The sequence below is a fragment of the Suricata suricatta genome, chromosome 2 (assembly GCF_006229205.1).
Source record: "Suricata suricatta isolate VVHF042 chromosome 2, meerkat_22Aug2017_6uvM2_HiC, whole genome shotgun sequence".
Classification (NCBI taxonomy): domain Eukaryota; kingdom Metazoa; phylum Chordata; class Mammalia; order Carnivora; family Herpestidae; genus Suricata; species Suricata suricatta.
In genome coordinates this window covers 90,681,377-90,695,262 of record NC_043701.1, presented here as the reverse complement: position 1 = coordinate 90,695,262, position 13,886 = coordinate 90,681,377, and the positions used below count along the sequence as shown (strand labels likewise).

Sequence of the window (13,886 nt, the reverse complement as noted above, 5' to 3'; positions counted from 1 at the left end):
AAGAAATGCATATTGACAATGTACCCAGAATCAGAACTGCCTTACATACTACAAAAGACAGGCTATGATATAAGAAGAGTAACGTATGATTGTCGATTATAAAGCAAGGTCTATAAATAAAAACGTCAAATATTTAAGCTTCTCCTAAATTAATTTTTAGAAATACTACCTATATAAAGTAGAAGACTGAGAAATAAGCAATTGATTTCTAATAGTTTACAAACGTAAATATCTATATGTGAAATAATATAGACAAAATCTCTGAAAAATAAAGCCCTACCATAATTGAAATATCCTTGAAAATATATAAGAAATCAATTTTTAAATGCTGTTAAGAATAGAGATAGAAGTATCCATATATGTATATATGGATATATACACATGCATTCATATATATATAAAATGAGCCTTTATTTTAGCAACTTTATTGAACTTTGCTTTACAGGTTTTTGCTGTGGACTTTCATCAAACTGATATAATGAAAGCATAAAGATAATTTTCTGTTACATCTCAGAATTGCCACATTTTATTTCCCAATTTCTTCAATACAAAAAGAAATATATTTATACTTAAACATTAAATCAACAATAACACTCTGAAACATAACACCATTGCATCACAGGATCACCATTTAAAGTACAATGCTAGGGCACCTGGGTGGCTCATTTCGACTCTGGTCGTGATCTCACAGTTCATGAATTCGAGGTCTGCGTTGGTCTCTGTGCTGACAGCTCAAGGCCTGGAGCTTGCTTTAGATTCTGTGTCTCCCTGTCTCTGCCCCTCCACCACTTGTGCATGCACTCTCTCTTTCACTCTCTCTCCCTCCCCAAAATAAATAAACATTCAAAAAAGAATAGATTTTTAACTTACCATCTCTTTATTATTCCTTATTTTTATGCTGGACCTTTTTTTAAGTTTTGAACTTTTCCCAGTTGTTAAGGTCATTGATGCTTTTGTTGCCAGTACATATGAATATGATAGTAATAATTACTATTTTCTTAAAATAATATTGGTTCTAAGGAGGTGGTTCCTATATCTAAAAAATGAAGTGACAAGTGTAGTGAAGGCTTATATTGTTTTTTAACATTTATTTATTTTTGGAAGACAGAGAGAAACAGATCATGAGCAGAGGAAGGGCAGAGAGAGAGGGATGCACAGAATTCAAAACAGGCTCCAGACTCTGAGCTAGCTGTCAGCACAGAGCCCGATGCTGGGCTTAAACCCACAAACTGTGAGATCATGACCTGAGCCGATGTTGGACGCTCAACCAACTGAGCCACCCAGGCATCCCAAGGCTCATATATTTTATAATAATGAACTTGAGGATGTCTAGAAATAGTCAGAATATTAATTTCTTAGATTGAATCATAAGAAGTTGCCCATTATTCTAGTGTCCTGTTAAGAATAGTGTGCTCCTAAGTTTCAACCACATCTTTATATTTGATAGATTTCACTTAATTAGATCAAGGCTAGAGGAGTCTGTCTGTTAGTCAAACTCGTATATACTGACCATGATACGTTGTGATTGTTAAACATCATCCCAGATGATGGCAAAATGTTGAGAACAAATGCTGCCATTCTAGTTGGTCAACTAGACAACAAAATAAGTACCAGTTGTGGCTCAGAATATATAAATTCTATAGAGTAAAGATTTGCTAGTCAAGAATTTTTTAACACAATAAAAGATTAAGGTATCTGATTTAATTTTGATTGGAAATGTTAAATATTAAATATCCACACAAATTTGCAGAAGTCTTATGTTCATTTAGTTAACAGTATTTCACTTAATTAAAAAGTACACATATTTTTAACTGTATGAAAAATAGTGTTAGGAGTAATGGATTTTCATTATAAATTAATATTATTGAAATAGGCCATTTAAGTTGAATTTCATTAGGTATGACAGAAAAGATATTATTGTTAGCATCTATTACTACTGTGACATTCCTAAAAAAAATCAGTCAAAAGGAATCACTCCTCTAAGAATTTTGCTCACCATCTGAAAGGCTACTTTGGTTTGCATTTTTGGAAAGGAGAATGCTCTGTTGACTTGTAACAATACCCATCACATTGTAATTTGTTATAATAACAAATTTCATTTGTTGCCTCAAAAATTTATTGATTTGGTTGAATATATAATTTGCCTATGGCTCCCAACAGCTGATGTGTATTTAGTCTGTTTAAAAATATTCAAAATAGTAAATGCTTTATGACCTTTAGTGAGCCTAATTGTCAAGCATTCTAAAGAGGAAAGAAAAAGAGGCTTCAAAACCAAAAATTATAAAGATGTGGAAATGACCCATTGTCCATAAACATCGTGCTGAAATAAAAGCTAAACATGAAAGGCAGCCATCCAAACAAGAATCAGTCTTTAGTCATGGAATATATCCTAACACCCGTCAGCCTCCTACACATGCAAACAACTGCTTCCCAAACCCACGTTGCATGTCTGTGGAAACAGTGCAGTCAAGTGGCTGCTCCCATGCATTTCTTGGAAAGAGCTGAGGGATTCCTTTTCTTTACAAGATATAAGTCTATTTAGGCAGGAAGAGTACAGAAGCTTTCTTTTCCTCATTTTTCATGTTTACCTTATGGAGCATTCTTGGTTGTAATTCTTCAGTTCAGCTGCTGACTTTGCCACTGAATTATGTGGGTAAGTCTTTCTAGGGCCTATTTACCTTGGCTCACCAGTTCAGCTGCCATGACAGGGAATGTGATTACATCTGAAAATTGTACTTATAAAATTATTCTTTGCGTGTTTTCACGTGGTAAAGACGTGAACAAATATTTGTTAGACCATGTCTACAGTATTTCAAGTGCCTAGATACAAATGAAAACATTTGAAATATTAAAGCTACAAATTCCAGATGTTTAGAGACCTCTAGATATGTCACTGAAATAGTGTTCATCCAGATGTTTGGTGTTATAATTGTCTCTTCAAAAGACAGACATTTATGATGTTAAATAAATATGGGTTATAGCATTATGTTGTTCAGCATCCTCTCCACCTATTTGCCTGTGGCCGCCTTAGGAAATTGTGTGGCAGTTGCAGACGTGTATTTCATTTGCGTTTTCCAGTGATATATTGTGAACCCTAAAAGATCCGGTATTGTAAACTTTCATATAGAAGGCTGTAATGTGAGCGACTAAGTAAATTAAGTAATAATGTAAAATGAATGTGTAACAAGTGGCAACAGTGATTCTCACAGTATTATTAAAGACAAAAATATGATCACTAGATTCTGAAGTATATCATTCAAACAAATTAATCACAGCAAAATATCTTGGCTGCTTTATTCAGTTAAAGGAGTCAAGATGTGAATAAATGCTTTTCTTTTTATTTAAATAGTAGTTTGATCATCCAGACAATAAAGGTATTAAATACATTGTTGAGTAAGGAATAAAAAGTGAGAATTCTTCAAAAAGTAAATGTTCTGAAATGTAAGGCATATGACTGAGCCCTTTAAGTATTCACTATTATAATACAGCAGGCTATTATATATTTGTTACTTTTTAATGTGAATATTTTTGAAAAATACCTGCATGATTAGGTATTAAGAGTCTATAAGGTTTGGTTCATATAGTTTGATTTCATGAATAATAGTATTTTTTCATAACTCAGATTCTTGGGATAAATAATTTATTTTTTTATTTTTTTAAGTTTATTTTTAGAGAGATGAGAGAGCAAACATGCATAAGCAAGGAAGGGGCACAGAGAGAGAGGGATAGAGAGAGAATCTCAAGCAGGCGCTGTGCTGATAGCAGGGCTCAATCTCACCACCGTGACAGCATGACGTGAGCCGCAATCAAGAGTCAGACACTTAATCAACTGAGCCACCCAGGTGCCCCAAGAATTTATTTTTATCATAGTTGTTAATCACACTATGTAACATAACAATACACACTATATATGCAATCTTGCCTTAGATCAAGGCTTAAAAATGAAAATATTTGTAAAGAAAAAGAAATCATTTATCTAGTACTTTTCAGGAAAAATGGCAGTCTAGAATATAAATTGGCTTTAGGATCCCCAAAATAATAAAAACTCACAGAATTTATATTTCATGCTCCAAGATGGAGAGATTTATTTTCAAGTCTGCAAAATGTTTGATGACCCAATATCTTATAACCTATGATATTAATCTACGTTATTGGGACAAAATATTCAGAGACCAATAACATCAAGAGCACAAGATTCCCAGAGGAAATAAATAATTTGTTACAATAATTATGTGGCAGTATAAGCAGAGGGGCACCTAGAACCTAGGAATAGTGTATATATCACATCATGGAACATTGGGGGATCTCTTAATAGTGAATTAGCAATGATACCAACCAGAACAACAGGTTAAGGATATTCCTCATTTCATTTCATTTCATACAATACACGGAGCCTGATCCCATGACCTTGGTATCATGACCTGAGTCAAATTCAAGAGTCTGATGCTCAACCTACTGAGCCACCCAGAACCCCAATTTAAGGATATTCTATAAAATATTAAGCTAATTCTTATGCCAAAGGCTTTCTCATATACAGCCAGTAAACTGTTACTTACATGACTCTTTTCTTGACTCTGAATGCCTAGGGACTTTGTCTTATTTATTTGTACATTCCTCACTCCAACTCCTTCCATTTTTTCACACAGTAGCTGTTGCTAACATTTAGTACTATCATGTGTATGAATGAATGAATAAATGGAGCTTGAAAGTCACCAAGGAAATTGGAGATTAGCTTTACTCTGTTTAGTTTATAAATGCAGATCATTATATGAAACACATGTGTAAGCTTTAATTAAAATAAATAGTATATTTATTTCTAAAAAATGAAGTGTCAGGGGGTGCCTGGGTGGCCCAGTAGGTTAAGTGTCTTACTCTTGATTTCACCTCAGGTCATGATCTCGCAATTCATGAGTTCAAGTCCCATATGGGACTCTGGACTGACAGCGTGGAGAATGCTTGGGATTCTCTCTCTCTCTCTCTCTCTCTCTCTCTCTCTCTCTCTCTCTCTTTCTCTCTGTCCCTCTTCCCCACTCACATTCTTTGCTCTCAAAAGAAATAAACATTAAAAAATCTTTTATGAAGGTTTAGACATTTTAGTATTAATGCTTTAGTTATAAACAAAACAAAACAAAAACTATTTTTTTCAATTCAACCAATAACGCTGGATTATAAAGTGATACTAAATTAAACTATGGCTTATTTATTTATAAAACTGTGGTATTAATATTCTAGTGGGAATATTGTTTTATGATTGGGAATTGCTTTTGTAGATTTGTTTTTAATACTGTGGTGCTAATTGGAAAACGTAAGCTTTTCCTCGAAATCTTTCTCTCATGTGATTTCACCTTAGTATTTTATAGTATATTTGAAAATAAATCTAGATGCACTGACTTTGCATTCTTCATCTCCATTTTTATAGGATGTACCAATCATGTAATTGTTTCTGGTTTTTATTTTGTTATTAATTTCATGTAGTTTGGGTATCAAATAAGTTATCCAGCCTCTAAAGAAAATAGTAAATAATTACTTTATAATTATCAAATTATTTTACACATATATACATGTATGTGTCTTTATGGATATATAGCTACCATTAAATACTATGAAGGTCTTTTATCAGCCTGTTTTTAAAAAATGGCAAAATTTCACATGGCAACACAGAAAACAACAGAAAATAGCCTATATGAGCTCTAAAATCAATACCATATTCTTACATTTTTCTTATTTAGAATTGCACATTACAGGTTTTATACTGTTATTATAGAATTACTGTGCCCCTTCTCCCAGAAAAGGAAATAAGTGTAGATTTTAAAAGAAGCCTATTCCTCCCATTTTCTGCCAAGATTATTTTGACTGAATGTTTCAGCTCTTGGTGACAATGATGATGATGTGTTTCTTCCATCTGGAATTGTCCATGGAGAAAATGTCCCTATGGAGAATCTTGAAAGGCTCATTATTCCAATATTACAAATATGAAAATTGGGGCAGAGAGAAGTATAATTTTCTCAAATTCACACAGAAACTCAGAAGTGAAGCCAGGAGTAGAACCCAACTCATGTGGAAAGGATCTAGTGCAACATGCAATGTCAAGCTTGCAAAGGTAATTAAATTGAGTAGTGTAATTACCTAAATTATAGTACAGGAAATAGTGTCATATTTATAAACCTAATTATATCGTGTAGGAGAATTATATGAATGATAGTAATCATATGGATGGAGTTCACATACTTTATAAGCTTTACTTTTGTCTTCTAACTACTTAAAATGTAGGGGTTTGAAATATAACAGGAACATCAACAAAAGCCCAATCTGATGCCAAACCACCCCCAGATTTAAATTCTCATACCACATTTTCCCCTCTGTGTAATCTTAAGCAAGTTACTTAACCTCAGCGTCTCAACTTCCTCATCTATAAAATAGGAATAAGTTAAAGATATCTGGAAAAAATTGTGATTATTACAAATATTATATAAACAACACTAATAGTAGAGTTGCCTAGCCTTAAACAGGTATATAATGAAAGGTAACTACTGATTGTTTTCTTATTAAGTGATAATAACGCATGAACACCTATCAGCTAGTTTTTGTTGTTATTGTTGTTGTTTTTGTTGTTTTTAAAGTTTCCTCATTTTTTAGCGATCTTGAACTCATGACGCGAAGATCAGAGTTGCATACTCTACCACCTGAGCTAGCCAGGTGCCCCAATCGGCTAGTTTTTAGTCAGTCTTCCTTTACTGCATTATCTGAGTCCTTAATCTTTTTCAACATTTTCTTATCTTTTTAAATTGCCAAATGGATTAATGTATGAATGAACAATGTATGATATAAAATTTCAGTTATGGCCTCATAGGCCAATGAAAACACAGAGTTGAGAAATGTCTTAGTTAATTTTTTTTGATGCAAACATCTGAGGAAATTGTACTAATTTTGAGGGAGCATTGTGATTTGAAGAGCACTAAAATAAATATTTTTTTGAAATTTAATATATTTCTCTTCACCATCCTTTTAGCACTGTGCCTTTATAGAAATTAATATTGTTTCTAAAATGAAAGTGGAGAATTTTGAAAATATTCCTGAGGTAGACTAAAACAGAACTATCTCTACCATATAGAAAGACTTATGATATTTAATAATTAAAGCTGTGGCACTCATGGAAACTTGAGTTCGAGAACCTTTGAGACAAAGGTGAAATACTGATCACTGGAGAAAAAGGGTGGACTATTTAATAAAAGGTTTGTGGCAACTTGTTATCCATATGGAATAAAGTAAATTTTGATCTTTGTTATGTTTACTAAAATTAATACTTCATGGATTAAGCACTTCAATGTGAAATGCAAACCTTAAAAGTCATAGAAGAAGACTTAGAAAAATATCTTAATGGCCTCAGCAGAAAGAGAGTTCTTAATGAAGACATAAAAATGGTAACAATTGATAAATTTGAGTATTTTTTTATTTTAAAAAAATTTTAATATTTTTTTTTGAGAGAGAGAGAGAGAGAGAGAGAGAGAGAGAGAGCGTGCGTAGGGGTAGGGGAGAGGCAGAGGAAGAGGGAGATAGAATACAAAGCAGGCTCCAGGCTCTGAGCTGTCAGCACAGAGCCGACGTGGGGCGTGAACTCATGAACCAAGAGATCATGACCTGAGCTAAAGTCAGACCCTTAACTGACTGAGCCACCCAGGAGCCCCAAATTTTAATGTTCAGGGTTTCTGGATATCAAAAGACACTCAACAGAAAGGAAAAAGACTATACATTGAGAGAATATAGTAGCAGCCATGTAAGCACAAAGCATTAAATTAGCATTCAGAATATATTTTAAAAGTCTATAAAGAATAAAAGTAAATTAAGAAGACTTCAATGCAATGGATATATAGAGGGATTTCACAAGGAAGATTTAGGCATCATTTTAAATATACTTTACTCACTGGTAATCAGCAAATGCAAAATAGGAATATGGTCACATTTATAGTCATGATATTAGATAAAAATCGATATAGAAGTGGATCCATAACAACTTTTACACTCTGAACTCTATGTGTGTATGTGGCGGCAGTGGGTAAATTGATGACATTTTAGAAAACAGTTTTTCTGTATTATCACGTTAAGTTGAATGTTCATATACCCTGTGATTCATTGATGTAAACCCTGGTTATATACTCAGAGAAGTTCTATCATATGCTTATCAGAACACAAATGCAAAAATGTTTATAGCATCATCATTTATAAAAGGGGGAAAGAGAAAAGAATTCAAGCGCCCATGGACAGAACAGTGAATAAACTAGTATATTCATACAGTGGAATAGTACATAATCATAAAGAATGAATGATTCTAGTCTCTTGAATCAATGTGGATAGGTCAAGAAGCCTGTAGTTAGAAACATTCAATTTGGATAAACCTAAAACACAAGCAAAGTTACACAGTACTTTTTCAGGTCACTTATTGTGAAAAATACTGTTGTTTATGTTTGCTTGTTTTATATAAAGGATTAGAGATCATAAGCACAAAATTCAGTTTTTGAATGGAGTAGACAGATCAATGCAATGTACAAGGAACATTTAATCCACAAAGATGAGACACACAGTATGAAAGGGACATAAAGTTCCTCTAAAACGAGAAGATAAAATGATGCCAATATTATTTGGGTTCTGAAAATAAATGGTCATTTAATGTAAATTTATTTAGTTTTTTGTTTTATGATTATATATAATGTATTAGGCAAATTCAATTAAATTTTAGAAGGAAAACTTGTATCTACAAAGCTTATGTGAATTATATATCTATATATATTGTTATATATAGATATGTAGTTCAAAATATGATATATAGTTTACAAGATGAACTCACAGTGAGGTGACACAGTCACGTACAGCTTTATGAATGCAGCAGTGGGCTGCAACGGCACAGAATGGTCCTTCAAGATGTAGCTTCCCAGGAGCCCTCTGAGTATGTTGCAGATTGGGTCAGGAATTGACAGCTACATGTCAAATCAAAGGACTTAGGATGAAAATATGTTTGACCAAGATAATTATTAAAATACTGGCTGATATTCCTAGAAACTCTTTATAAAGCAAATATCCTTGAGCAACCCAGAGTGGCAGCATTCTTTCCCATCTATTTTTTGATACTGCATGTCATAAAATATGAAATAGATTACTTTGTGGGAATCTTCTGCAAGTTTAAATCACTATCATAAGTATGGGATCTGATTAAATTCAATGCTGGTTTATTTTCATTGTCACTCCTTCACAGTGTCCTTGTCTAAGTCTTTGAGGAGCTATTTTTTCACTGATGACCAAAAAAGGAGGGGAAAAATGCCATTTCATTTTCTTTCTTGTGTTTCTTTCTTTTGTTTGTTCCTTTTCTTTGTTAAGGTGAAAGTCTGGTTCCAGAACAGGCGCATGAAATGGAAGAGGGTAAAAGGAGGGCAGCAAGGAGCTGCAGCTCGAGAAAAGGAACTGGTGAATGTCAAAAAGGGAACGCTTCTTCCTTCTGAGCTCTCGGGGATCGGTGCAGCCACCCTCCAGCAAACAGGGGACTCTCTAGCAAACGAAGACAGCCACGACAGTGACCACAGCTCAGAGCATGCACACTTATGATGCACAGAGAGGATCAGCTCCATTCTCAGGAAAGAAATGTCGTGATGGCAAGCCTTACTCAAACATCGTTTACACAGAGAGATGACTATGATCGTGATTTTTAAGTATTATTAAATTCAGGCATCTCCAGTCTGTTTCTCATGATCTGTAGAGGGTTTACACTAAGTGCCACTTATTAAAGATGCTTCCACAGTGAAGATGGAGGTGAACTTGCTTTGACTGTTCCTGATGTGTTGGTCGTGTATGTGACAGTAAGAAGGTATGTTTGCTTTTGCTTGCACTGAAAATTAAATTGCTTTCAAGAGCAAACTATGAGACCTTCTAATTCAAGATGCCTCCAGAGTGAAGATGTAGAAGATAAACTTGCTTTGAACACTCCAGATGTACAAGGTCATGTGTATGACAGTGGGCAGGTATTTGCTTTTGCTTGCACTGACACTTAAATTGCTATCGAGAATAAACCATGAAGCATTTTATCCTGAATAGCCACAGTGCCTGAAATCACTCAAGTGGATAAAAAATGTATTTTAACTCTGTATATATTACCCTTACGTCATTTTCCTGTCTTCACTAAGTTTAGCAATGCATTCATATTAGCTGATGAAAATAGGCACTTAAGATGACAACCAGAACCAGCTTCCTGTCTGTTTATGCATCTTGTCATCCCAGAAACAATCAGCACGTGCTTACTTGTGTTCAAGTAGAGAAAAACACATTAGAGTCTGATAGGACATATTCTTGTACCACAGACAAAACAAATCTTATGTTGCATTTTCTATCAACTGCTGCTAATACATTATTATAAAACTTACCTAGCTCCTCAATTCTTCCTATCTTATAGCTTGACAAAAAAATTAGGATCATAGGCAAATCAGTTAACTTGCAGAAAGAGCTTTGTATGACAAACTTTGGTTTTATTTCTTGAAAATGCTAGCTGTTGTATGATTTAATTCACAAGAAAAAGGTTTCCCGTTGATTGGTGGTGGTAGTGGACAAGTTGCAAAGCAAAATTGACTCCTCAAGTTGGTAGAAGATAAAATTCTGAATGTTTTCAAATTAGATTCAGTAAAAACATTATTTTTTCATATATGATGTATTCATGCAGAACAACAATCTTTGTATTTTGTAAAAAAAAAGTTTAATAAATGATCCTTTGTAAATAATTTTGGTCTCCCTATTGTGATTTTCTAAATTTTTACGGGTTTTAATGTAAACACTTAAGTCTCAAATTCATCTGCATTTGCATATATCTAGGTGATTATAATAAATGAATCATCTACAGTTTCTTTTTGGTTTCTGAAATTGTTTATTATGAAAAACATCAATCCTTGAGTAATCAAAGAGCACCTAAGAATACGTACATATTAAGCCATTTTTCTGATTTGAAGAATATGCGAAATGGATTTTTGCATGTATTTCATGAAATTGAAGATAAAAAAGGGAGGAAAAAGTAGTATTTACAGTTGTGAGGTAAAGGGAACAGTCATACATTTTGAAACTTACAAATAATAGATGTGAATCCAATGATTGTTTATATATCAAAATACCCAGCTTTTGATGTGAAAATAAGCTAAATGAGCTAATTCAAATTTTTATGGACATTACCAATGTAAGAAGTTAAGGATTATATTCATATATTTTGTTTCATGCATTATTACACATACACTGGATACCTAAGTTTTACTGATTGCTTTATAATACTGTTTTTCATTTCTTCCTTATTGTAACCTAAAATGTTTAGAAATCTCCAGCAGCTCCCTTTCCCCACTAATTAATAAAAAAATAGAAAACTAATCATTAAACATTTATAAAACTTTATTATTTAATTAATTTCATTTTCTTTAGATTGGTGATACTGACAAAATAGACTTGATTAATCTCCATTTCCTTAGTCTAGTATGGTATATGTATTCAATAAATATTAAATATTAGATTATATCACATTTTTCCCTTTGTGTAAAAAATATTATTACAGCACTTAGCAGTATTTCTGAATTAACTTTAGGCGTGAAGACCATTCAGATTGACACCTTCCAGGTATAATACAAACACTTCTATCAATCACTCGAATGAATACAAAGTGTATTTGTGCTGATGAGATCTACATGGGTGAACTGACTTTCTTATTTTAAGATTTAAATTCAAAACATCTTGATAAATTGGAGAACCGGGAAGATATAAATCGGATTGAGTTCAATAGGGACAAAGTGGAGGATAATTCATTGCGGCAGGAAAATAATTTCCAGCAATAAGAGGAAAAGACTGCTTAGGAGCAGCCTAAAAGAGAACTAAGGGTAGTGACCAAACAGAAAGATATAAGAAATATAATTTCGTATGATAAATGAGGTAGAAAAAAGTGATTCTGAATAGCTATGACAGTTAGGAAATGTGAGACATTTGTATTGTGGACTTTATTAGAGAGTTGAGAGCTATTCTAAAACGAGGTAATGAAATTTGACTCCAGAGACCATGAATAATCACCAGGCAGGACAGGCCACTGGCTGACCAAAAGGGGGCATCATTTTATTCATAATTGATTTAAATGATCACAATATAAGATGCTCGAATATGTTAGCACAGTGACAACACATGGACACGTAAACAAGTGGTCTAGATTAATTTTAATTAGAACTTGCTATCTTTTTGGAGTATTTCTGTATGCTTCTATCTTAAAAGTAGTTAATAGGTTTACTAGATAATACCTCAACATCATTCTAGGATTAAAATTCTCTGAGGAAATTCTCTGAAGATAATATCACTGAAGATATTCTCAGATATCATCAGGTTTAAAGACCCCAGAAATTGCAAAATCTGAAAGAACTCTACTCATTTTTATTCTACACTGGGATCCTGGCTGGCCAGGGTATGTTTTCACATAATGCCCTTTACATGTAATTCTGTCTCAGAACTTGTAGCTCCGTGGAAATTTAAAATAGCATGAAAGTACCTTACTGAATATAGTATAGAATCATGGTTAGAGCAATTTTTCCAGCAGGATTCAGAGGGATGAATACTACAGAGTTTTTCCGAAAGCTGATCCACAAATTTTTAACTCATTATTAACACAACCCCAATCACCCCTTCCGTCCAGGGTTGTCAGTCTATATTTTCCTTTTCAGAGACCTAAGATGAGTTTCCTTTTTCCTTTTTTTAAGTAACTAAATGCACTTAACCTCCACCCACTTGGGGTTTTAATATATTCTTGAGTGATTACGTAAAATAAATGTAGGAATGACTCGTAAAATTCAGTAAGGGCTTTTTATAGGATTATACGGTGAGATTAAAAGGCAGATAGAAAAAGTAAATTATAAAAATAAGTGTTTTATATTTTTTTATTTTTTTTAATTTACATCCAAGTTAGTTAGCATATAGTGCAACAATGATTTCAGGAATATATTCCAGTGATTCATCCCTATGTATAACACCCAATGGTCAGCCCAACGAGTGTCTTCTTTAATATTCCTTACCCATTTAGCCCATCCCCCTTTGCACAACCCCTCCAGCAACCCTCTGTTTGTTTTCTATGTTTTAAGGTCTCATGTTTTGTCCCTCTCCCTCTTTTTCTATTATTTTTGCTTCCCTTCCCTTATGTTAATCTGTTTTGTATATTAAATTCCTCATATAAGTGAAGTCATATGATATTTGTCTTTCTCTGACTGGCTAATTTCACTTAGCATAATACCCTCTAGTTCCAACCATGTAGTTGCAAATGGCAAGATTCCATTCTTTTTAATTGCTGAGTAATACTTCAGTGTGTGTGTGGTTTTGTGTGTGTGTGTGTGTGTGTGTGTGTGTGTGTGTGTCTTCTTTATCCAATCATCTGTTGATGGACATTTGGGCTCTTTTCATACTTTGGCTATGGTCAGCAGCGCTGCTATAAACATTGGGGTGCATGTGCCCCTTCGAAACAGCACACCTGTATCCCATGGATAAATACCTAGTAGTGTAATGCTGGGTCATTGGGTAGTTTTGTTTTTAATTTTTTGAGGAACCTCCATACTGTTTTCCAGAGTGGCTGCACCAGTTTGCATTCCCACCAGCAGTGCAAAAGGGCTCCTTTTTCTCCTCATCCTCACCAACATCTGTTGTTGCCTGAATTGTAAATTTTAGCCATTCTGACTGGTATGTGGTGGTATCTCATTGTGGTTTTGATATGTATTTCCCTGGTGATGAATGATGTTGAGCATTTTTACATACGTCTGTTAGCCATCTGGATGTCCTCTTTGGGAAAGTCTATTCATGTCTTTTGCCCATTTCTTCACTGGATTATTTGTTTTTTGGGTGTTGAGTTT

At 33.7% G+C, this 13,886-nt stretch overlaps 1 protein-coding gene across 1 annotated transcript in view; it reads left to right on the top strand.

Annotated features, from left to right (window-relative positions):
• Positions 1 to 10,757, top strand: part of MEOX2 (mesenchyme homeobox 2) — a 65,092-nt gene extending 54,335 nt beyond the window's left edge. Inside the window, exon 3 of the mRNA XM_029957476.1 lies at positions 9,370 to 10,757. Coding sequence (XP_029813336.1) covers positions 9,370 to 9,594 — 225 coding nt within the window. The 3' untranslated portion in view covers positions 9,595 to 10,757. The remainder of the gene's footprint in view (positions 1 to 9,369) is intronic.
• Positions 10,758 to 13,886: the final 3,129 nt, after the last annotated feature.